This window comes from Columba livia, chromosome 18 (assembly GCF_036013475.1).
Source record: "Columba livia isolate bColLiv1 breed racing homer chromosome 18, bColLiv1.pat.W.v2, whole genome shotgun sequence".
Classification (NCBI taxonomy): domain Eukaryota; kingdom Metazoa; phylum Chordata; class Aves; order Columbiformes; family Columbidae; genus Columba; species Columba livia.
The window spans coordinates 8,609,432-8,635,400 of NC_088619.1; the positions used below are offsets into that span (position 1 = coordinate 8,609,432).

A 25,969-nucleotide genomic window follows, 5' to 3' on the forward strand; every position below is an offset into this window, starting at 1 on the left:
CCTCAGCCACCCATCCCTGGTGGAATGGTCCCAACGCATGGACACGCATGGTGGGAGCCTGAACCAGCATCTCCCAAAGATGCTCCTAATAAAGCGCAACAAGCTTTGATAATCTGTGCCTTGAACAGTCGCAGCAAAGACACGGCAGATCTGCTTTCACCTTTCAGCCAAAGGGGGAATAGAACTGTGTATTGGTTTCTGTGAGCCACCTCCCCCCAGGTTCTTAAGAGATGATCTTCCCGATGTTATTAAATAAAGGTGGAATCACTCAAGCTTCCCCATGCAGCTCCCCTGGCACATCCACCAAGGGCAGCACATGAAGGTGAAACCTGTAGGACTTCTGAGTGCATCGTTGTTTAATGTGTACTGAAAACAAGGGTTAGCCAGCCAGACTGTATTAGGACGTCAGGGAGAAGGCACTGGCTGGAAGGGACACATTTAGCACAGCTGCATCTCCCTGGCGTTCGGGCATTGAGGCATTAATGCCACGGGAGGACACGGAAATTTGGAGACAGTCTGCAGCCACCACCCCTGCAACTGGGAGCTGTGGGAGAAACACCTCTGCGTGCAACTGCAAGTGACTATGCAAATACAAAGCATGCCGGGAAGGGAGAAAAGTCAGATACAGCCATGACTGGAGATGCAAAGGAGTTCCCAGCAAAGGCTCGTGCTGGGACAGGGGAGGTCTTGTCTGTCTGGGAGGGTAGAGCTCTGGCATCCCAGAAGAAGCACAATGCCAGTCTGGCTAATGGGAGCCCTTTAGCACTGGAGGGGTATACAAGAATGTTTTGCAGCATCTCACCATCCCTCCTAATCAACTCTCCCCCCCAAATCCAAACCAAGCCAACCCACACCTGCAGCAGGACCAAGGGCACCACACCAGGCGTGCCACCGGCAGCAGCCACAAAACTGACAGTGAGACCACACCACACAAAAGCCTCTCTAAAAGCAGAGCTCTTGTTATCCTGATAGAGACATTTCAAGAGGAACATCCTTTTCTTAATTACTGTATATTGGGAAAAGCTCTGCTGTGTGACAAGTGTGCAAGAGGCTGGAGCAAAGTCAGCCTCTTGCCTGCAAGGACTCAGATAATCGAGCAGAGAAGTAGCCAGCGACGAGTCTATTTTGGACTCAGTGTGCTGTTGCTGAAGCGTTCACCGGGGAGGCAAAGGCATTTGTTACCTCCTCTCCAGGGACTGCAAATTCAATAGACTTCCCTGTCTGCAGCTGCACCAACCCCAGAGCCCGCAGCCACTGCCGGTAGCTGGCACAAACCCAGCGGCAAACGGCTGTTCCCTCTCCTTGGCCCCTGTGCCGCAGAAACCAGTCTCATGCGGTGCTGCCCAGGTGATGGTGGACTCAGCACAGTGCTGAGCATCCCTGGCGGGGCCGGGATGCAGGAGCTCATGCAGCCTATTACCAGCCCAGGCGATTGCTGCCTGCCTCTGCCTGCAAGCTGGGAGCAGGCTCCGAGGACAAAAATCAGCCTTGCTCTGTTCTGGGACCCTTTTTATTTACGCTTATAAACATCTCAAGGGTGGGTGGGTGTCAAGGGGATGGGAGCAGACCCATTTCAGTAAGGCCCAGCAGTAGGGTGAGGGACAATGGGCACAGACTGAAATATCAAAAGTTCCAGCTGAATATGAGGAGAAACTTCTTTACTTTGAGCCCTGGAACAGGCTGCCCGGAGAGGTTGTGGAGTCTCCTCTGGAGATATTAAAAACCCACCCAGGCAAAATCCTGTGTGATTTGCTCTGGGTGAACCTGCTTTAGCAGGTGGGTTGGACTAAATGATCTCCACCCTTCCAACTCCAACCATCCTGCGATTCCTACAGCACCCAAATGCCTCTCACCCCAAACCATCTCATCAGCAGCCGGATTCGGACCTGTCACACCACCCGCATCCCTTCTGCTGGGACAGCACTAACCTGCTCGTGGTACTCGATCCCCATGCTGAGCGTGTTGATGAGAATGGCCACCATAATCCCACGGCCAAAATACTTGCTGTCCACAATCTTCCGGAAGGTCTCACACACCACGTGCCAGAAGGCCAGCACCCGACTCGCTTTCCTTGCCCGGGCTCTGCCCCGCTGCGGGTCCCGCTGGTCGCTGTAGTGGGCATCCTGCGTGAACTCATAGACGCCCTCGCTGTCCGAGTCACCCGTCTCATTGTCCGTCAGCTCACCCTCACTCGCCAGCGCCTTGAGGCAGTAAGGGCAGCTCTCGGGGTTGCAGGAGCCGCTGTCCAGCTTGTTGCAGGGGCTGGAGATCTTGCAGGAGCTTTGACAGGGACCTGAAATGCCAGCAGGACAGAACAGCCCATCAGCGAAGACAAGGGGACCACAGGAAGCCACGAGAGCAACCCCCCCAACCCCGTTAGCACCAAGCTGTTGCCCTCAACAGAACAGGCATTTCCTAAGGGGAAAAGGACTCCTGCTGGGTTAAAGAGCCCTAGACAAAACCTGGGCTCCCCAGCACCTTCTCACAATTTAAAGCCCTCTTTGCTGCCCCCAGGCAGACAGAGCTCCAACCCAGAAGCCACAGCCCACCTCATTAAACCTCTGACCATCATGGCTAGGAGAAAGCAATCAGCCCCCTTGGCCCAGGCAGGCTCCAGGCTCTAATTATCAGGACCACCACCACCTCCTTTCCTGCTCCTGCTGTTTGCTGATACTCAGAAATCATCAGCTTCCCCCTCCACAAGCTGCCCTCAGGTCCCAGCTGCCAGGTGGCTCCCAGGTGACAATCCCAGCGGGATGTTCCCCAAAAATCCCACCAGCTGGCTGCAAGGGAAGAGTCTGTTTGCAAAGCACACTCCTGACTCGTGCCCAGCAGCATGCAGGAGGTATGAATAAAAACTCGGTGCTAAACCAACTCAGAGCCCAGCACTTCGTATTCATTATCTGGGCAGCTCTGAGCTGGGGACAGGACTTGGGCTCTTCCCTACACAGCTCCTGGCTGGAAAGGTCAGTGCCACTGTGGTGGGGTAGAAAAGGCATTGACCATCCAGGAAAGCTTTGCCAGAAATGCTTCTTGGAGACTGAGAGGCTTTGGACTAGACTGGGTTGAGCTCCCAGACCTTAGGATGGAGAGGGGGAAAGAGCATCTTGTGAGGAAAGTGTGAAACCCCGGATCCAGGAAAGCTGCATTTGGTGTCTGGCTCTGTTACAGGCTTCATGAGCAAATCACAGGTTTTAATACTCAGCACCTATGATTGACATTGATCATTCATGCAAACAAGACACTATCTCCCTTAGTCTTGCGTCCTGTGGGAAGCAGAGCTACACAGTGCTCAGGAATGTGCTGGGATGCTGATCAGGAAGGTGTCCATGCCCAGGCTCTGGGGCATGTGGTGGGCAAAGCAGCCACCTCCAGCCCCTGCATGTCAACAGGAAGGGACATGGAAATTTGGAAACAGCTGGGCTGGGCTCCAGCTTTGCTGGGTGTCATTGAACCCAGTTCTAGCTGATTTGGGGAGTGCAGGGATCTAGGAAGCATTCCCTGTAACTGCAGAACAAATTGGTTTTAGGAGGAAATGGTGATGGGAAAGAAAATGAGTTGATTGAAAAAAAGTAATTTCCCTTGGATTCTAGCAAGTCTAAAGTCTGGGAGGTTGAAACCTCTCTCCTAGTTTTGGCTATAAGATGAGTTATGTAGGTCAGAAGATTCACATTGGTCTCACCTGGAAAGCTGTCGCCTTTCTCTGTAACGTGAACTGAAAAGAACCCTGCAAAGATTCAGAAAGAGACAGAAATTAGGTTGTATCTTGTATTTCTGCAAGACAACCCCAAAATGACATCCAGCACCCGGCTCACCTGTGCTCTGGGTCTCCAGCAGCTTGTGCATGGTGCTGTATGGCCCGGGTGGGATGTTGAGGCTTGTCAAGGTGCTGCTCCCCGCCCCGACTGCCGCCTCCCCCAGGTTCTTCTCTTTCAGCATCTCGTGGGAGGTGCTGGGGTGCACCGTGGGGTACACCTTGCTGCCCACGATGTTCTTGGGGATACCCTCCGGGCTCGGCAAGCCAAGGACCGGCTGTGGGAGGGATGAGCGGCAGCACACGGGCTCAAAGTGGCAGTCAGCATGGTAGATGCTGTGGACGGACTCGGTGTTGCTGGATGCAGCACTGGGGGCCCCGTGGGGGTTCGGTGCCGAAGGGGGAAGCATCAGCCGGTTGGTCCCGTTGTGAAGTGAGCTGGTCTCCACATCGCTGATCTCTGGGCTGGCACGTGGTGCCCGTAGGTTCCCATTGCCCAGGTGATAGTGGTGGTGGTGGTGGTGATGGTGGTGGATGAGGTGGTGCACAGAAGACCTCTTCCTGCTCCGGCGCTTCCCGGCGTGCCGGTCAGCCCCTGCCTTGCTTGTGGGGCTGGTGAGGAAGCCCATCCTCACGCCCACCATCCGGTAGACCTCCACAAGTTGCTTGCTGCCCTTACGGGCAATATAAACCAGGTACTTGAGGAGTTCATCATAGCAGCTGCCTGGTTCTGAAAAGCTGGCGAGGGTGCTGGCGTTGGACAAGTAGCGGACCCGCTGCTCCTTCATCAGCTGGCTCTCGCGCTGCTTCGTCTCGGAGAACTGCGTCGCTATCACCACCAGGCAGAGGTTGATCATGAAGAAGGAGCCCACCTAAGGGGACAGAAGCCATCAGCCACCTCGGGGTGGCCATGTCCACCCCATAGCCCTGCCTCACCCCACACCCCAGACCAAGGACCAGGGGAAAAACCCCAGCCAGCCCCATCTCCTGCCTCACCTGGTGGGAACCATCAGTAGGGACAACCAGTGGGGATCACAGAGGGGCTGACTCACGCCCAGCCCCCACCCTGGGAACTCCCACACCAGCGCTCCATGGAGGACGTCAGAGATCAAAGACAAGAGAAGATTATTTTGACAAAAAGCTTTTGCTCTTGTAAGATGGTGTTTTTCTCTCTCTGCAGACAGCGGTTGTAATTATCACAATTAGTGGCATTACGATGAATGCGCTGAGCCTTCCTGATAGGAGCTTTTTTCCTGGCAGCGTGTGGGCAGATCCCTTTCCCCTGCTAACGGGATTTGCGGGTGACTGTTACGCAAGGGCATCAGCAGTCTGCACCCACAGCTTGGAGATTTTATTGCCAACCAGGGCTTCAATGAGGTTCTGCCTTCTGCAGAGCCCAAGCTGGATCACAGGGAATTACTGACGTGCTAACGGGCTATCACACACTGCGAATGGTGCTCACGCAGCATCTGGAAAAGTACGGCTTGCACTTTCCTCTCCATCATTTTGGGGAAGCTGAGAGCAAGGGATTGTTTCTTTCTTTGGCAGGCTAATAGATATAACTAGGAAAAGCATCATGGACTAAATGACCTCCTATCTTCTCATCAGGATTTGAGTCCTGGGTTGATGAGGAGCTGAAATTGCCACAATGGCCTAATGGACAACGTGCAGCTATTTTGCTGGACTTAGTCCAATTAGACAGAGAGAAAGGGACTCATCTCACTTATCTCAGCTACATCTGAGTGAGGCACCTAATGACCCTTTAGAGTCAAGAGAGAAATAGGCACATCAAGTCTGCAATGCATCTAATTTATTTTGGATGTCTACCTTCGGAGGAGATGAATCACCCCCTTAAAGCACCTATTTTTCTCCCTTGACGATACAGGCAGTCTAGACAACGAGCACAGCCAGTCACCATAGACAATTCTGCTTCCATAGACGAAGCCCATCATGGAGCCTAACCCACAGAAACTCTTTGTTGATTCCTTTGTGGGTGGTCTCAGATGGCGCTGTGAAATGTGGGTGGGCTGTGGGCAGTAATCTCTTCCCTCTTTTCTTCATGTGCTTCTCTGAAGTTCAAGACTGTTTTCCTGAAATGTCCCCTCTGCACCAAGGACCCAGCCAGCTGGGTTCTTCAATCTGGGGGAATTTCTGGGCAGCCTTCCAGAGCTCATAACCTGACCAGGGGAAATTTCCCTAATTTTAAACTTAAATTCAAGGTGGCAACTAAGAGAGAGGACCTTAGACCACAAGGAGAGAAGTAGTAGAAGCAGCAGCAACAGAAGTGTATCTACCATAGCTTAAGCACATATTTCTTTCCTTCATGGTTGCAGCAAAATACAGCTGCAATAAAATGCCATAGTGAAGTTGCTTGTCTTCCAGCAGGCTGGTTTCTATTTCAGCTATTATATATTATACATTATATATTGCATATTATTATATATTATCTGCCCTGTTCCTCTGGGTCAGTCAACTCTGCTCTCTCCAAATGCCAGGAGGATCCCCCATGTTCCCCCAGGGCCACTCACAATGATCAGGAGGATGAAGTAGATGAAGTTGTAGAAGGAGTGTGCATCCATGACAAAGTACATGATGTCTACCCAGCCTTCCAGAGTGATGACCTGGTGGAGACAGGAATGGAAAATGAATCCATCAAGGCTCCGTTACAACATCAAGTGCACAAGCAATGTTTCTCCTGGCTGGGTCATTTCTGACACCCTGTAGCTGGTCTTGGTGCAGTACGAGGCACTGAGGAACCAAATTCTGCTCCTGCCAATGCCAATGGCCACATTACCAGCTGTCCAGGCTGAGTCCAGCCCTTCTTTTCCAGCTGGACCTAATGCCCACTACTGCGTTTTCCGGGGGGAATAGCAGTATCAAGGTCCTGCTTCGCATCTCACTGCACACACAGGGTTTGGAGACTTGGGTTTTGTCCATGCATAAGACAGAGAAATCTTCAAAGCAAGCATCAAATTGTATCCCTGACATTTTGACTGCCTGTGGACTGCTATATAAATGCTTGCCGGTGCAAAATAGCCCCCAGGAGTGCAATTACATGGCCTCTGGGAACATGTTGTGGGGCACAACCAGCTCTTCACCCACTTTGTGACAGTTTGCAGACAGGGCTCACCTGAAATATCGCAATCCAGGCATAGCCAATGTTATCAAAGTTGATGGCTCCCTTGAAGGGGTTGTGCTCCCCGGCAGAGCAGTTGGTGTAATACTGGTTCCAATTAACACAGGATGTATTGGTGGTGTCGTTGTAAGAATAATAATCCAGGGTGCACTCGAGACCCTCTTCCCTCCGCGTTGGGATGCTCCGGCAGTAGCGCATCCCATTCTCCCGGGGCTGGGAGCAGATGAAAGGGTTCTCATCTTCATTCTCTGTCTGGTAGTATCGGTCCAAATCCACCCTGTAGGGGCTGAAAGAGTCCAGACGGGGCTGGGGTTTGCACACTGTTTGCAGGCAATCTGGCAAGGTAACAACTGCAACAGCAAAATCTCACATCTGTTATTCTGGATGCTAAAGCTCTTTTTTGTTTTTGTTTGGGGTTTTTTTTGGGGGGGGCAGGGGTTGGGTTTTTTGTTTGATTGTTTGTTTGTTCTTTTGGTTTTTTTTTTTTTAAAGGGATCCCCTTGGACTTTCTGCAGCCCCACTGGGGTTATTATGTCCCTAAGTGGGTTTTGGAAACTGAGGCAGCACATTTGGCCACTCAACAACCTCTCTGATGACATTTTTAGGAGTCACTCCATCTGGAAATGTTCAGGGTTTGACTTTAGGGGACTAAGAGCAGGGTTCAGCCCTGAAGGTCTTCTCCGAAATGGCTTTGCTGCAGTAAAATGGAACTCAGTCAGTTTAAGCTCCTGTATTCTCCTGTCCTCCTGGAGATGCTGAGAATGGCTTAAGGAGACTCTAGGTACAAGGACCTCCCAAGCTTCCTAAAAAACAGAGACAGGGCCTTCATCTGCATTTTGCAGCGCCTGTTCAGCCCATAGATAAGCTCTAAATTCTCTCTGAGGGCAGCCTTACCGCAGCAAACCAGGCAAAAACGCTTTTCAGGGTGATGAAAAAACCCATGGCCAGCCAGAAACTGGCTTCTTGCTCTGCACACAGCTACCTCCTTAATGCTGCCAGGGCTCCCACTAAAGCTCACAAAGATATTTTTAAGCCTAGTTCAGCCCAGTTAATTCCTGCAGAATCGCCTTTAATACCCTTCGAAGCTTATCTAAACCCTGGAATTCTGGCTCACTGAAACGGCACCCAAACCTGTGGCTCTATTGGCTTTACTCAGTGGTGCAGCAGTCCCTCTGCTCTGCTACCACTTATGGAACAGGGATGTGCCCTGGGAATGACTCTCCCAAGTGCCCTTTGAGGGCAGGACCTTACAGCATCCTCCAATACGTAAAGGGACCTGCAAGAAGGCTGGAGAAGGATTGTTTACGAAGGCATGTAGTGATAGGACAAGGGGTAGTGGTTTTAAAGTGAAAGAGAGTAGATTTAGATTAGATATAAGGAAGAACTAGTTCCCCATGAGGGTGGTGAGACACTGGAACAGGCTGCCCAGAGAAGCTGTGGATGCCCCATTCCTGGAAGTTTTCACAGCCGGGTTGGATGGGGCTTTAACAACCTGGTCTGGTGGAAGGTCCCTGCCCATGGCAGGGGGCTTGGAACTAAATGATCACTAAGGTGCCTTCAACCTAAATAATTCTATGATTCTACGACCTACAAGAGGGGTGGCAATTGATTAGGAGATGTGTGGGAGAAGATAAAATCCTGGAGTGTTGGAAGATCCATCAAGGGCTTGCAGATATCTGCCTTTCTCCTACCATTCAGACAGAGGGAGGTGGTGGAGAAAAGCAGGTAGATAGGAGAACAAGTATGGAAATTCTGGTCTGAAAGAAATATCTACCTGATATTTCAACCAGTGTTAAAATATTCCTACATCTGGCAAGTGACTGGCCAGGAAACTGGGTGCTACAAAACCCCATTTGATCACAATTGTCCTCTGGACCTTAAAATCCAGAGGTTTGTGAAAAATAACAGTTTGGGACAGGGACTATCTCTTGCTCTGAGACTGAAAAGGATCTAGCATCCTGAAATGTGTGGTAGCTACATCAGCCTCCCCTGGGGTTCAGGTGGGACTATAAATACCATATCAATAAACATCACCAGCTGCTGAACGGGATTCAGACCTCAATGTCTTGACAAATGCAGAAAAGGTCGCATGTTAATGAAATGCTGAATTCAGACAGCCTGAACTCTTATTCTCGGGTTTTTTTTGGAGACTCTTATCAATCAGAGAGGCTCCCGAGTGCCAGCTGAGGGTTACGGACAGCCCTGCAGGACTCCAATGACACGTTGTCCCAGCTCGCACTGTTCCAGCCGCGCGTGCCTGGGCAGGAGCTGTGGGGGCATTTAGGAGCAGGAAGTATTGACAGAAGAACCAGGGCTTTCTGATGGAGGACATCCTGGTCTCCTGGAGAGACAGACTGGTTGGAGAGACACTTCTGCTGCCTGCACAGACTCACATGCTGAAGTTCTCAGGGAGGAAGCAGCGGTTCCTGAGCAAACCTGCCCAGAGCTGGACTCCCACAATGCCAAAGATGAAGAAGACGAAGAAACAGAGGAGGAGGACGTTCCCCAGCATGGGCAGCGTGTCCAAAAGAAGCGTCACCAGGATGCGCATACCTGAGGCAAAGAGGAAAAATCCAGGCTGAATTTTCTTATTTCAGCTACGTCCTCCTGACCTTTTCCTTTCCGTCCATACTTTTCCTTGCAGTGACAGCCGCTGCCTCCCCAGCCACTGTTGCTTGTCACCCACATGTGTCTTCCAAACTCCCACAGCTCCCCAGTCCCCTTTGGTTCCCCTTAAAGCCCTTGTGTTTCCCCCCTCCATCCCTGCCCTGCTCTTCTCCCTTCACTCCCCATCCCAAGTCATCTTCTCCTCCTCGCATTTTCCAGCAATTATATGTCTCCTTTCTTCTCTGGAACCAAACCCTGACATTCTCCCTTGCCCAGTCATATTACTTTCCCCACTCCATGTATACTAAAATTCCCTTCCCTCCCTAATTCCCCTCATCTACCCTAAATCCCCTCTTTTCCTTAAACTACCCAACTCTCCCTGGCAGTTAATTCTCACAAGTTCAGGAACAGCCAGTTCTGCAACAAAGACAAATTGATGGTGACTTCAACTTGACATTTACACACACAAAAAAATTGATTTCGTCTGACGTCTCTGTAATATTCTGCTCATCTCTGACTCTCCTTCTTCCCCATCTTCTGCATTCTCTCACTCGCTGATATTGATTTTCATTTAAAGAAAGCTTTACTGTTGCGCCCTTTACTTTGATACTTCAAGAAGACTTTTTCCCCTCATTCTGATGCTGTCACCTCCTTCGTCAGGGTTTTTCTCTACTCCTCTACAGGGCAACAACCACCTTGCATCAACTACTAATTAAATGAAATTACTTTCTGTGGTTACTGCATTTATCATCATACAAAACTCTCTTATTTCTTTTCTCACCTTACATTTCTATCCCGTTGTAACACCATTGCAGAGAAGCCAAGATAAATTGCCCAGGATTTCAAAATACATTAAGTGAATTACATCCCCGGTTAGACAGTGGCAGATAAATTCAGCCATCCATCAGTTCAGCAGTGGGGACAAAAAAAAACATTGCAAACAGGATTCTGAAGCTACCGTAATGATTGAAACAGCAGCAGCAGCAAAGCCAAATTAAGTTCAAGAGTCAGGATCAGAAAAATAAATAGAGCCCAGGCACCTCCAGCATTGACAGACAGAACTGAAGCTGATTAGTTCTCATCAAGGCATCAGCTAGTTCAGAGAGAAGAGTTCGGACTTGGGTTTAATTTGTCTAAAACAATGTTGGGTTCAACACCCAGGAGTGTAGGACCAGGAAAAGGACATTTCTGGTGCAGTCGTACTTACATGTATCACACCCCATCTGTACAGCATCCCAGAGGGATGGAGATACATACCAGCACTTGGGACTCTGCCCAGCATGGCAGGAACAGCTCCTGGGGCACTTGGGTCATGTTTGCGATGGCCAATGTCCCTCCGAGCACAGAAGGGACACCCATTGCTGCTCAAGGGGGAATCTGAGGTCCCCATGTGTGACCTGATAAACCAGCACTGAACAGCCACCTCCCAGCCCACCCAGGCTTGCTTGGGAGGTGTTGGGGATTTTGGCTGTACAGACCAGCTCTGGGGAGCAGAGCAAGATATGCTCCAAGAGGAGACTCCTCAGCTTCTCCTGGGGAGCTGTCTCCAGGGACAACAAGATTTCCTTGCCTCAGTTTCTCCAAGAAAGCTTGGAGTAGTGCAGGGAGGGTGGGAGCAGCATGGCTCAGACCCCTGGCCGTGCTGCCTGGCAAAGGCTGTTGGCTCAGCCATTCCCTATGACCTGCATCTCTTCCCCTTAGCAGCCTCCTAGGACCCTCTTCAGATGAGAAAGAAAGGAGTGTAGAGACAGTTCTGGGTATCTTATTGACTGGTGGCTCTTCTCTAATGCTAGAAGTGTCAAAAAGAACATTATTTAAAGTGGGCATTGGAAACCAGAGAGTAGTGGTAGGACCTAGCACTACCAGGCTTGGATGAATGTTGGAGCAACGTAAGACGGGAAGCACCTGTGTTTGCTCTTCCACCTTTGGGGCAACAGATATAAAGAACTTGCATCAACCAGGAGGAATAAGGATCCAACTTACTGGGGACCCTGTTAATGGCCCTGAGTGGCCGCAGGACGCGGACGGTGCGGACGGCTGAGAAGCTGACGTTCTGCAGGTCCAGGGAGTACTCCAGCATTCTGCGGAAGACACGAACATGGAGGAGCATCAAGGATCTTCTGGAGAAATGTTAAATTATCAAACACTATAAATCAAACCGTATATGCCAACCGCTCACAGAGGGACTTGTTACTGCATCTCTCTCATCAGGAGAGTTTGCCAGAGGAATTAATTAAGGGTTGTTTGCGTATCAGAATAAAGTCAATGAGCGAGAACATGACACACCAGCTCACACAGCCACAGGTCTTCTCTCTCTTATCTGCTTTGGTTACTGTTTTTGCACAGGTCCAGCGCAGAAGCTTCCAAAACTTTCTGCACACTCCAGAGGGCGATTTCCAGACACAGCCTTGTTTTTAACAACAAGTTTACAGATACTTCAACAAATTTTGGTTCGCTATGCTGAAGATCAGCACAACCTTGAAAAGCTGAGGAGCATCCCTGGTGCAGAACCTTTCTGCAGGGCACAGGCAGTGTGGAACATGGGACACTGAGCCCCTCGAGCTCTACCCAGCAGAGACCATTGGCAGGTGGGATTCAGGTGGTGGGCAAGCACACAAATCAAAACACATGACACTCACAGATACCAAATGCAGCAAACATGGACCAAGGAACCTCACAGTGTTCCTACACTGTGCCCCGTGGGGTTATTTCACAGCTCAGGACACCGAGGTACAACCTGCACATGGTTTAGTCTGAGGATGCACTAGGACTGCTGCAAGTCCCTGGGGCCCCCCAGCACCATCTCCCTCTGCTCTGAAACCTTTGCTCCAGCACAGCGGGGCCATCGGTCACATCCTCACCAGGACTTTGCTCTCCAGCTGTGGGAAAACACAAGATTCTGCCCAAAAACATTCTTGAAGAGGCAGAGCCAGGCAAAGGCAAGGAAAAGGACCACGAGGCTCCCCATACAGCCAGGCTCCTGCTGCCACAGGCAACCACAGGATATTAAACTCTTCCAAAAATTATCAAGTTCCACCTCAAAGCTAGTTGGGTGGTTCCCTTCCTCCAGCTTTGGTGGTTAGAAGCTTAACTTCCAGCCTAAATTTATTCAGGACAATCTTATATGCATTTGTTCTTACAGCAGCACGGTCTTTTAAGTGCTCTTTGTTACTGGTGTTTACCCATCTGATGGATTCACAGAAGACAAATCACATCTCCTTCCTCTCAGCCTTCATTTTGTGAAACCAAACAAACCCAGCTCTTCCAACCCCACCTTGCAGACAGGCTCTCTGCTTCCCAGTCACAACCTTTTTCCACGCCTGCCCTTGCCTGAATTAATCAGACCTGATTAGACATCGAACTTCTGGAGGAGGCTTTGCCAGCACCTTGCACAAAGGCATCAGTGCTGCACACGGGAGGTTTCTGCTCCTGCTGTGATCAACCAAACCCACTCTCGTCCCTCGCAGACATCGGCAGCTGAGGAACACCCGAGGTGGAGAAGACCTCCTCTTTCCAAATACACAACTTCATTCTTGATGCAGCGACACTTTATCCCATTTCTCTTGATAGGCTCTAATGACGATGATATTCAAATCATATCTAAGATCAAAATAACCTCAACACATTCCCCTATATTCAGCTGACACCCACAGCCATGGGGCAGACCCGGGATGCGAACGCTGGACAGACACATACGAATGCTATGAGTTTGTTATCATTCTCTGAGCACAGAGGAAGGCAGCGTGTCCACCAAAGCCCGCCTGGCACCAGGAACAACACCAGCCCCTTCCTCGGTGCAGGACTCACCACACTGGGTGAGCTTTAGCTCCAGTAAGGAAAAGGGCAAAAATTTCCCTGGACTTTATTGGTGCTGAAGTTTCATTCACTGTTCGAAAATCAGATTTTTGTATGGTTTGCCAGATTCAGGAAAAAATCCCATGTCAAACATGCAGCTTTTTACCTGAATCTGTTATTAAAACAGAGGCTACCAGCAAACTTCAGGGCAGCATATGTTTATTTGCACCAAGACAAATCATTTTCTGATTAATGACAGCCCGAGACTCACTTCCAGAGCTGCGTGTCCTTGTAAGCTGCAAAGGGCATGTTGTAAAATGCATTTTGATTAAATATGTTAAAGAACAATTATAATACCACATTAAAAAAAAACTAACCAAACCACCCACTAGCTTGAGCAAACACTTTAGCACCAAGACCATGAGTAGGTAGATGCTCTCTACCTCTGCTGCCAGACATCTCCAACAGCGCCAGCATTATAGGAGCACAAGCTCAGCCTCAGATCTAAACTACAGGATTCTCACATTGGTGATAAATAACAGCTCAAGAGCCTTGAGAGAATCCAGTGTTGGGGGTGGAAATGCAGGTAAAAATCAGTCACTAAAGAGCAAGCCCAATGAGAATCCCACCACTTCCCAGCTCAAAGGTCACTTCCCAAGGCAAGGGGATACACAGGAGGAATCAATCTACATCCCTGGCAAGGGGAGACAGCCAGGGAGCATGAACGTCAGGATGTCACCAACTGGCAAGGTGACAGGTGCGTTTACCAGCATACATAACATTTACATACTGAAAATCTGCAGTGCAAAAAGCCCCTGATGAAGCTTCAACTCAAATGTCATTTCTCTTCAAACAGGAAAGCACGATGCCTGTCACAGACCCGAGTGCCCGAACAAGTTAAAGGCTCAGAAAAATACTCAGCATTAAATAGGATGGATTCATGGCAAATGCTGAGAGTCATCAGAGTGATCAGCAACCCCCAGTCACTGGAGTTATTCAGAAGGAGAGCGGAAATATTTAAGTCTTTCTAAGAATAAAAGTGGAGCATCTGCAAAGCCAGACGTAGCACGGGCTGGTGGTGGGATGCAGAGAGAGAGCTGATGCAAACCCTTGGCAAACGCTCCTCTGAGAGGGAAACTCCCGGGACTCAGCAGACAGACAGACACGAGGGATGGCCCGGCATGGATCAGGCATCCAAAATTCATCCCTGTTCTGCCCAGAGACAGCAAGACTCAGAGCACGCTGGTGTTTCTTTCATATAAAACCCAAAGCATTGGGAAGGATCTCGTCAGCACGGTGTCAGGCAGCAGCCCTGCCTATGGCAAAGGGCTCGCAGAAGTGGTGATCAGGAGCATCACGGGAGCAGTTGAAGAGGCTCCCCTCATCCAGTGGGTCTCTAAGAGAGCACAGAAACACTGGCAAAACCCTTCCCACACTTACCCAGCATCATTACTCCAACCCACACTGCTCCCATCCCCAGGATTGCTCCAGCTCAGGAAGCAGAAGATGCTGGGAAAACCCATCAAAGCTGTGGAGTTTGTGCTGAGGGAGCTTTCCAACGAAAACTTGAGCCCTCCCCTTTCACAGCTGGCTGCCAGGGATGCCATACAGCCAGGGGATGTGACCAAGGTCGCATAAGGAACCAGTGACAGAGCAGCAATGCCTGGAGGCAGGACAGCATCCCCAGGAGCTGCTGGCAAGAGACAGGCTCACATTTATTCAGCATTAAAAGGTTTCCTAAACTGAGCATATAGGCACCCTTTATCTACAAAGCACAGCAATCAGTGGATAATTTTAAGCCATCAGTGTTGGAAAAGACAAGGGGAAATTTTTTAGGCAGCATTTGCAGACAGCTGGAAGGAAATTTCCTCCTGGCCCTTCCTGCCTCTGCTGTGCTCAGCTTTTGCTCAGGAGCTGCTTTTTAAGCCTCGAAACCTCACCTCATTCGTGGGTGTTGTTTAATTTTAAAAATGCTCATTTTAATCAACCCGCACAGAATAAAAAAGAGCAGCACTGGAGGTGGCATGAGCCCCGCAGCTGCTGGATCTGGCCGCACAGTCACTGTGTGTCCCAGGCTTTTGAAGCAGCAGCAACTTCAGCTGAAGAACTGAAAGAAATTAAACACTTCTCTTTAAAAAGAATCCTAAAACTTAAAAAAAAAAAATACCCATTCTTTTCACAGGTGGGTTTCAGCCAGCTGAGCTGCAGGGGAAGCTGCTGAGGGGTTTCTTTTACCCTACAGGTTTCTGTGAGTCAGGGATGCAGCTTGCTTGGGATTTTGAACCCCTGGAGGGTTGTGATCCAGAGTATCAGATTGATGTGGTTCTGCCACCTCTGCCTGGAGCAAAGATCGCCTAATTCTGGGTGAGCCAGGACACAGCGGGGCCCCAGGAGGAGGCTCCTGGCTCCCAGGACACTTGCACCTACCTGGGAAAGCACTGGAGAGAGGGAGAATCCCTGGAGAGGGTTTGGTGCAGCTTTCACTGCAGCTCAAAGGGGCTGCAGCTGTGATTGCACATTGGGTAATTGCGTGTGCAAATCGGCCACTTACACGGGCAATTACCCCACAGCACTAATGATGCCTAGGCAGCGCCAAGGGCACTGTGCATCCACATCTCCAAGGTGCTGCTCCTCAACGTGAAAGGGATCAATATAGGCAGAGGTTATGAAAAAAAGCAACATTCATTTCTGCCTTTTTTTTATTTTCATGGGATGAAAGGACTAATCCATGGGGGAAGAACAGCCTTTGTCCACAGTGGCAGCAGGAGGCTGCAGCAGGGACCCCCACAGGCAGCCGTATGCCAGTGCTTTCTTCCCCATATCTGAATCAAGGAGGCAACAGCCTCTTGATCAGCATCACCAACCTTACCCCAATTTCTGAGCTCAAGAGCTTTTCAGAAACCACCTGGTGCTTTTGTTTGAGAAGGAGCAGGAATGGAGTGGGGACTGCAGCATCCCTTTCTCTCCTGGCACCTATGAACACAGCAAGGCTTCCTGCAGCATATCACATCCCCGAAATACAGCACTCAAAACCAGGAGGGAGCAAGACATCCTTAAGGGATGAACATTAGAAGAAGTGCTCAGGAAGCAAAGATAAAAAGAAATGGCATTTCTGTGTCTGTAGAAAGCAGCCTGCCAAGCACCTCCAGCCCCAGCTCCTCTCAAATTGTAAGCAGAGTGTTCCAGAAGTGTTTAACTTTCCTATAAAGTCCTTTAAGAGGCTGGTTACCGTTACAAAGAACAAAGCACAAACAGGACTCAAAGCACTTGGCCAAACAACTGACTGAGCCCGGAGTAACCGCAGACCCACTCAACTCAAACACGAGTGATGCACAGCCCTGCTCGGGGGAGCAGAAATGCAGGCACGGACCCAGTGCCTGTTGGACCCTGTGCCTAGAGAAGGCAGAGAGGAGCCCTGTAAGCTCTTACACCACCAAATTATCTTCTGATTTAAAGCTTCTCCTCAGAAAATAACTAACCTTTGGGGAGGGGTTGTTGTTTTGGGGTTGGTATTTTTTTTTATGAGGATGGTTTAAAGCACAACTCAGTCCACAGGGATGCAGGGGTTCAAGGAAGTCCTTATCTGGCTAAAGTCAAAATAAGCTGATCACTTGCAAGCTGGTGGGACTGCAGCAAAATGGCTGGGGCTGTGGATGGCTCCAGATGAGGAGCAGACGGATCTCAACCTGTGTCTATCCTCTTCGCACAGATCAAGCAGTGAAGAGGTCCCTGCGTCCTGCGCAGAGCAGGGGGAGACAAAGCGGGTGCTGGGTCCTGGAGCAGCCAGGGACACAGCAGGTCAGGCACATCTCCATCCCACAGCTCCGGTTCACCAGCCCGAGCCTCAGCCAGCACTTAACTGTAAATGTTTCTGCATATTTTCAGATATAAACAATTGTTCATGCTCGATACTTCAGTATCTTACACTGGGAGAGGCTGAAATCATATTGAATCGTCTTTAGAGGGCGAGAGCTGGCTTGCAACACCCGTTAACCTTCAAGCGTTCTCTTAAAAGTTAACTCCCCAAATCCTCTTCTTTAAAATAACACAACATAATGATGTCATTCATCACTTTTTTTCTTCCCTTTTCCCCTTGCAATTCCATAACCTACAGCCAAAGCCACGTTTCACTAAGCTGAGTTTTGATCATACAGCGCTATTCTCATCTCCAGCAAGTTTTCCTGTAATTACAGAGATGTGTTGCAGACATTACACACTCTACAATTAGCGCTAATTGCATTACATTGTCACAAAGAAGTCATTTACTCTCCATGAGCTCAGGAGATTGCTCTGGACAGTTTAACAGAGCTGAGAACTATTTAATGGCATGTCACAAAAGTGGCCGGCATCACAACGGGGATGAGAACAACACCGAGCGGCTCTCCCAGGCCTCTGCAAGTGCCAGATTTGGGGTAAACACACACACAAAAAGGTTTCTCTGCAATCTCAATCTCTGCCAGGTCCAGAAACTTCTCAAGGAACTTGGAGAATGAAGCCCTTGTGCAAGACCTACACAAAAATGTGACGCACTCGTTTAGCAAACACAGTGGGGATCTGATCATCACCCCAGCGCACACTCTCCTCCATGGCCACTGCTCAGCTCTGGCTCCTCTTCCCACATCACACACCTGCTCAGGGACAAGATGCTCCATGTCGAGCTCAGCTCATCCCTTGCTCCCCTGCTCTGCTGTTGACACCGTGCTCTGGATGCTCATCAGGGTAATTTGGCCCGTGTGGGAACTGCGGAGCTGCACTCAAGGGCCACCGGCAGATTTTCCCTCCATCTTGTTGGGATTTGACCCTGCACTGCTTTTTCATCTTATCCTCACTGTGTATTTTGCCTACATCTTTAATCAAGGAGAACACAGCACTCCGGGATGGATGAGTGAGGGCTGGAGGAGAGCGCCAGGGTGTGAAAGGGAGCAGAGAAAGCATCTGGGAAAGGAGAGGCTCCACTTTGTATTTAAGTTCGATCCTTTGTCAGCTGAATTGATTTTGACACGGCCCAGATGGGAGCAGTTCATGCACACAAAGGAAAGGCCCATCATCTAGTGAGAGGCAAAGCCAACCTGGCAGGAGTCACAGGAGCGGTCAAGCTGCAAGGCTGCAAAACCTCTACAGTGAACAAACGTCTCCACGCATCGGGGATGCGGGAAGCGGCTGCGGCAGAGGGGAGCTCTGCTTCTTCATCACAATTAATTCTAGTACAATAAGTAACAAAGAAGAAGAAATAAATAATACATAAGGTGGCTTTAGCAGGCACCAGCCCCTGTTTGTGCTGCTGATGTTTACAACCCTAACAGAGCTGGTCAGACCCAGGGTCCCATCTTGTGCAACATTCCAATGCTGCAGCCCTTAACGCTGCTCAGACACTTCAGGAGGAAACTTTGATCCCTCTCCTACCCTGAGAAGCCAGAGGCTGGTGCAGTTGGAACACACGAGGTTGGTGCATCCTGCAGAAGGTGGGTTCACTGAGATGGTTACAGCTCTTGGCCTTTCTGCTCCTCCATCTCTGCGTCCAGCCTGGGTCTGGAGCCTCACTACACCTTTTGGCTTCTGCAGCACCCTGTGGCAATGAATTTCCCAGGCCAGTGATGCACTGGGAGACTTGGCATCTCCTTACTGGTTTTACTGGGCCACTGCTTTGGTTCTATCAGCTGCCTGGCAGAGGTATGTGCCATGGACCTGTGGGGCTGGTGAAGGACCATAAACAAAGCCCACAGAGGTGTTGCCCCTTCATGGGGCACACAAAACCCCTGCCAGGTAAACAGCTCAGCTGGGAGGTTCCACTGCTCCTTTCCAGGAAAATCCAGTAAATTTGATCTCTAGCTCTATCAAAAGAGGAAAAACCCACTGTTTTCCCAAAGGCCTTTGGGCTCTTGGAGCAGGGAGGGGAGGCAAGGGCCGGCGAGCGATTCATGTGTCAAAGAAACTCAACTCACTGGCCAGGGGCCAGGGACTTTTCATGTGGATTCCCAGTCTCCGCCAGGAGACTCGCGGGTGCTGGAAGAGCCTTTAATTCAAACCAGGTGCCTCTGAAAGGAAAACACTCAAAAAGGCGAACTTGGTCGCTTTCCCTCAAAAAAAAAAACAGTATAAGAATGAGTGCAATCACGCACATTTCAGTGAACTATCCTCCCTGGCACGCCGCTCTGTGCTCCCAGCTGCCCGCCAGCCACCTCGCCTGGTGGAAACCGAAACCACCAATAAGGCTGGAGAGGGAAAAGCCAAGTCCAATGCCAGCGAGGAGCCCCAGGGCATGGGCTGGCCAAAATCCAAAAGTCAGGATGGGCAATGCCGACATCACCTGAGGCCCAGCAAACCCTCAACCTTCACTGCTGCAAACCAGCTGCTCTGCAGATCCGATACTTGCCAAGAGATGCCATGAATGACAACAGAGAAGCACAGGGAGAGGGAGACCCACAGTGCTGAGCTTACCCTGCGATGACAATGAAGAAGTCCAGGCGGTTCCATGTGTCTCCCAAATAGCATTTCTTCCCAAAAATCCCCAGTGCGATCATCTTAACAATCATTTCCACGGCGAAGAAGGCAAAGATGAAATCATCAAAGCTCTGCAAAAGAAAAGAAGGAAGGAGGGATGCTCCTACGTTGTTTCACACTTGCACCAGGGATGGATTAGAGACCTGAGTCCAATAAGGTCTCTTCTTACACCACCAAGGGCTAAAAACCCCAGGCAGAGGCAGTGCTGAGATAAAGGGACAAGTTTGTTTTGGGTTCTGCTTTCACTATAAACTCAATGGTTAATCCTTCCCAAGCTCTCCAAGCAAAGTCTGGCTACACTGGGGTCAGCACAGCCTGACAGGGGCTTTGCCTGGTGACAGCAAGCACCAAAACCAGCATTTTTAAAGTGCTGGCAGGACAGGCAGTGTGGACCCAGGGAGCCAGCTCTGCCGCAGCTCAGTCCATCCCGCTCCCCATCGACCCCGGATTGTACCTGGAGGATGCGGCAGCGCGGCGAGTCACAGGCGATGTCCTCGCAGGGGTGGAACATGCCCAGTGTCACACAGTTGAGCAGGATCACCAGCATGCTCACCCGCTCGAACCACCTGCACCACATCCCATCAAGGAAGAAACAGACCCAGAGGAGCACCCGCAAGTGGCCACCGTTGAATCAGAAAGGTTAGTCTAGTCTTTAAAGCAAGGTGCATGCCAGCTTCTCTAGGTTAGATTTTATCTGGTTTTGCATGGAAGTCCTGCCTGCTGTTCAGATACCTTCATGGCAAACCTGTGGCATGTTCTACTCATTGACATCAGTGGCTACAGCTAATATGAAAACCACTATAAAATGAAAGTTGCATGGCAAGAGTGCTGATATGATGGATTAAAAAATTAAATTAAAAGAACTATATCAACTTTTTTAAAAAAATAAGCCCAACACAACCCCACACCATTAATTTCCTCTCCTAGCATTTTACAGAAAAGCACTTTAACAACATTACAATTTTCTACTAACCATGTCACGGCTTATCCCACGGGCATTTCCCTGAAGTCACTGCTTGAACTTTTCATTCCCAGTCCAAATTAAGACTGTCAAAACCATTAACTGACTGCCCAAAAGCCTTAAGACTGTGAGGGCCAGCAGAGTCCATCCCCTGTCCCAGCTGCTGCCTCTTGGAGAAATTTTGAAGAGCTGAGCTGCCAGGACAGACTGTGGATGCTGTTACTTTTGGGGCAGAATGAAATGCGCTGCTGCAGCAAATCGTTGTAGGGATGGTTCAAACCTAGTACCCAAATTCTGCATCCTTCCAGGCGGCATTTCCAGCCTGGGACACAGAGATGTGAACTCCAGGAGCCGATACAATGTGGTGCTGGGATTATTTTCTAGCCTAGCACGGCAAACACCCCATCGGCTGCCGCGATGCGCAGGCAGCCAGGGCCACGCTCCTGCCTGGGTGCAGGCAGCAGCTTCCAGGCTCCAGGAAAATAATCATAGCCCTTGTCAGACAAGAGCTTTCACTACAAGGCAGTGGCAGGCGGTGTTTGGGAGCCCGTGCTGTCGCGTTATCTGGCTGGGGAAGAAGAAGGTGAGGATGAATCAGCAGGTGCCTCCCCGGCGGGCGCACGGGGCTGGAGCTGGCAGCTCCTGCCACCCATCCGGGGTGAATTCCTGGGAAATCACATGGGGCTGAGTCACAGCTCGGTCGTCGGAAATCTGGATCTTTTTAATCGGAAGAAATGTTTACAAGATATCGGGATAGACATTCCGACTGTCAGGACCAGGCTGTGGGCTGCCCAAATATAGCACTGCGGGGCAGGCATGGGGGACAGCTGCCGGGGGGGACCTGCAGGCATTCCCTGGCTTGGGGGGCTGGAAAGCATCCCTCTGCAGAGCCAGCCACGTCCATGGCTCTGCCAGACCTCTGCAAAGCCCTTGAGGACATAAAGAATTAAAAAAAAACCCTGTAAGATCCCCAAAGAGTGACTACAAGGGCTGTGTGAGATATTCAGCAGGGAAGCGGGGTGGCTCGGGAGCAGCTTGGTTGGGTCAAAACCCATGGAGACAGACAGATGCTTCCCCAGACAGGCAGATCTTCATGCAAATTCATTTGTGGTGGTGGAGAGGACTCTGTACTGAGGCTGGGTCTCCTCTGTGGGCTCCATCTCAGGAGGTGAAGGGGATCCTAGGAGCAGGAAGGGTTTTTATTTGCTGATGGCAGGCTTTTTTTCCCCAGTTTTAACCTCAGACCCACTTATCAGCACATCGCTCCCTCAAGCAAATACATTTCAGTCCAATATAACACTTCACCCTGATTAAATATTCCCAGGACAGGGACCCCGGCAGTGCTGAGGGCGGCACGTTAATATGCATCTGATAGATCAGAAGGTTGCAGGGAGAGTTATTTTATTTTTTTGCCTTATTTTTTTTTTTCTAGCTGAATGAAACTTCAAGCTCTTTCTTCTGCTAATGGGATTTTCAGAGGAGCACAAAGCGCTGATGGCTACGGCTTTGTGCTCACCCTCCTTTGAGCCCAGAGGCTGACAAAGGGAAACTCTTCAATTAGCCAGAGCAGAAGGTGCTTTATTGAAATGGCACTTGCTGCCACTGCGTGGGCAGGGAAGGGGCAAAGGGGCTTTGGGAAGCACAGGAGACAGTGCTGGTCATTGGTGGCAGCTGAGGCGAGAGGGAGGAGGAGGAGAGGGAGGAGGAAGAGAAGAAGGTGAAGGGCAGCAGTGGCACTGCCATTGCCCCTTGCCCTGGCACTCAGATGATCCCCCAGTCTGTGCTCTGTGAGAGAAATATTCGCCAGGAATGGAGCTGGCACTGGGGAGTCCTGCCTGCTCCATGCACCGAGCAGGCAGGGAGTGTGTTTAAAACCCACTAATAATAGGGTCCACACTCACACAGCAGGTAATCACCCCATCTGTTCCATCCCATAGGTGTCAGAGTCCCCACTTTTCAGGGTCACCTGCTCACCCCAGCTTATTCTCAAAAATTCATATTTTTTACTATCAACTTAGTCAAGACAGAGAGACAAAATGCTCTCAGGTTCTTCTCAATTAAAACAAAATCTTGTTTCTGCCACACAGAAATATCCAGTAACACTTTTGTTGTAACTTGACTCTTAAAATTCATAAGATAAAAAGCACAAAACAAAACAAAAATATCCAGAGGTCACTTATGTGTTACGAACAGGAGTCTTCACACAGAGCAAGAGCCCTCAGCCCCTTCCCAGCACGAGTGATCCCTGTGCTACCTGTCTGCGCTCAGCAGAGCCTGACCTTTTGTAATTAAGAGGCAACAGCCCCAGATTCAATTAGCCAGTGCTACCCAGCTTAATATAATCAAAAGAGAAAGATATTGCATTATGCTTGCTATGATTTAGTTGCAGAAGTTTGGATCAAATTCACCAGCAAGTGAATTAAGTGGGAAGCTGTTGCTCAGGGGCAGAAGCAACCCAGAGGACAGTGGGCATGATGCTCGGTCTGTCGGCATCCCAGGTTCTCCCCATTGAGTCGGGGCACACACACAGCTCCTGATTCTCCCTGGGAATGGGGGCAGTGGGCACCACCATGCCACAGCATTGCCCGGCCCCAGCCCGGTGGTGTCTTTGCTGGGGGGTGTCAGGCACCCACACCAATGGCCAAGTCAGGAACAGAGAGCAGCATTTGAGTTCAGAAAAGGGCAATGAAGATGGGGAAAGGACTGGAGCACAAGTGTGATGGGAGTGGCTGAGGGTCCTGGGGGGCTCTGCTCTCTGCAATCGCCTGAAAGGAGGTTGCAGCATGGAGGGTGTTGGTCTCTTCTCCCAAGTAACAAATGACAGGATGACAGGAAACAGCCTCATGTTGCACCAGGGGAGGTTTAGATTGGATATTGGGAAAAATTTCTTCCTAGAAAGGGTTGTCAGGGGCTGTAACAGGCTGCCCAGGGCAGTGGTGGAGTCACCATCACTGGAAGGTTTTAAAAGATGCAAAGATTAAGTCCTTAGGGACATGGTTTAGTGCCAGGGTTGGGTTAAGAGTTGGACTTGAGGGTCTCTTCCAACCAATACAACTCTATGCTTTACAGGAATAGGTGCTGTTCTATGAGATTAATATATATTTCTTCCTTTAATGCACTGCTACTCTCGGGTGGCTTTGGCCATTCCTCCTCTCCTGCTTCCCTGCATCCATGTCCTCTCTGGTTCTTTCCCTGAGCCCTTATCCAGCTCTCTCTAAGCAGCCCAGATGCTCCAAAGCAACTTGCTGCTGTTCCGCCATCACCGGGAGATGGGGTGGGACCCCCCAAAAGCACAGCCAGGGTGATGGGGAGCAGGACTCCATGGACAAGGTGGGGACCAGCTCCCAGGCAGCAACAGGGGCTGCGAGTTTGTATCCTACAATAAAATCCAACCGTAGAAATGCATCAAACCACCTGGATCTGGCCAGGTAACACCTCAGCTCTGCTCCCTGTTGTCTGGGGCAAGGAGAGGTCATTTGGACACACGGGCCATGGCCATGGCCACAATCGAGTCCCACATCACCACTCACAGTCATTTCTCTTCTGCCTTCACACTCTGGGACAGCGGCTGGTATTTGACAAATGTGCCGAAAGCGCTGGCAAAGCCTGGAAAAAATTCTGTGCAAATGTAATGTGAAAATTGGGTTGAAATGACAGCCTTCCCCTGCAGTGTCACCAAGTCCCACCAGCTTAGGAGTGACACTGGGATAAGCTGCAGACGTTAATGAGAGCGGAGTTTTAGGCTTCATTCATATCATCAATTCCAGAAATAGCCCCTTTGACAGGAGCATAATGGCACTTCCAGGGTCTGGCCTTTGGGGGGGTGGGAGGAGGGAGGGACTAGAATCCTAAAACATTAATTCAGGCTGTTCGCAAGGAAAGTTAGAAGTCCTCAGAATTAATCTGCCTCACGGATGGAAATAATAACCCCTTCCCAGCTCCACCTCCAGCTGTACCAGGCCAGCAGGAAAAGGCTCTTAATGTCATGTCCAGCTGAAAGGTTGTAGGATTCCCATCACAATCCTAGACATTTAATTGGAATTTTTTTTTTCATATTCCTTTGAAAGCAAAACCAGCCCTCATCTTTTGCTTTTAGCACTTGTAGGAAGCATCTGCATCCCCTTGGATGCTGCATGCCAGAGGTGCTCCCAGGACATCTTTACCCACTACATCCACTTGCCTGGCTCACAGCTGGCAAGGAGCTGCTCCAGTGTGATCCTGACATGGTCTCTATCACCCAAGTTTGCCCTCCCAGGGGCTTTTCCAGCCGCGGTACCTCCCCTCCCTCCAGGGAACACAAGAGGGGGATGAGGCAGGGAAGATGCGGCAGGTTTACAGCCTTTCGTGCAGAATCGCACTGACAGCAACACCGCTTTTTCCTGGCAGGGTGGACAACCCTTTGCAGGCACAGCAGCCCCGGGCACACTCCGTGCATGTGTGCGATGGAGCATACTCCTCCTGCCTCACGATCCGCGGGGATTCCTGCCAGGAGAGCCCGTTCCTGGAAAGCAAAGCCAAGGGTGCTCCAGTGGGGCTGCAGCAAACGGGTTTAAAAATTCAAAACATTACTCAGAGAGTATTTCCATCCCAGGCCAGCACATCCGGCAGCACAAACACACACCACCAGGAGCTGACACAACCTCTCTGAGCCCGGCATAGCCTTGACATCCCTGTTCACAGGCTCCAAGTCGGGAAAAAGCCGGCCAGGGAGCACCTCTGCCTCATCGCTGCTCTGCAAAACCGCTTCTCTCACAGCACTGACAGACCCAGGAGATTATTTTAATTCATGCAGCTTCACAATTAAACCTGGGAAACCAAAACATGGCTATTATTCATGCCAATGTTTTTTAGAAATTTCATCTCTAGTTTATTTTCCCTTGCAGATGTTCACGGGGATGTGCCGGTGGCTGCTTCCCTCTGCTGTGGAACAGCCACGCACTGCTCCCGTCTCACCCGTACCATGGCCACGCCACGGTCCTCAAAGGCCCCGTAATGCACAACGGCAAATGTAAAGCCCAAAAGAAGAGGGAAAAGGGGATTTTGCCGAGTAGTCATCTTTTCATTTTTCTCCCAAAGATATAAAAACTGCTCTGTCAGCTGCAGGTAGGAGATGCAGCTGCCTCTCAAGGGGGATGTGGGATTTGCTCAGCAGTGCAGAGGAACCCTGCTCAGCCACCAGGTGATGAAGCAAAGAATGATGCTGTATTTAGAGGGG

The 25,969-nt window shown here is 50.3% G+C and overlaps 1 protein-coding gene across 26 annotated transcripts in view; it reads right to left on the reverse strand.

The window, feature by feature from the left end:
* The window catches only part of CACNA1G (calcium voltage-gated channel subunit alpha1 G), a 141,672-nt gene that overhangs the window by 81,200 nt on the left and 34,503 nt on the right, over positions 1–25,969 (reverse strand). For all 26 annotated transcript variants that reach the window (XM_065034836.1, XM_065034832.1, XM_065034837.1 and 23 more), the window contains exons 2-10: positions 20,248–20,359; positions 19,731–19,864; positions 11,481–11,578; positions 9,284–9,443; positions 6,885–7,176; positions 6,283–6,375; positions 3,816–4,626; positions 3,683–3,727; positions 1,929–2,293 (exon numbers count right to left, since the gene is read on the reverse strand). In XM_065034836.1, coding sequence (XP_064890908.1) covers positions 1,929–2,293; positions 3,683–3,727; positions 3,816–4,626; positions 6,283–6,375; positions 6,885–7,176; positions 9,284–9,443; positions 11,481–11,578; positions 19,731–19,864; positions 20,248–20,359 — 2,110 coding nt within the window. The remainder of the gene's footprint in view (positions 1–1,928; positions 2,294–3,682; positions 3,728–3,815; positions 4,627–6,282; positions 6,376–6,884; positions 7,177–9,283; positions 9,444–11,480; positions 11,579–19,730; positions 19,865–20,247; positions 20,360–25,969) is intronic.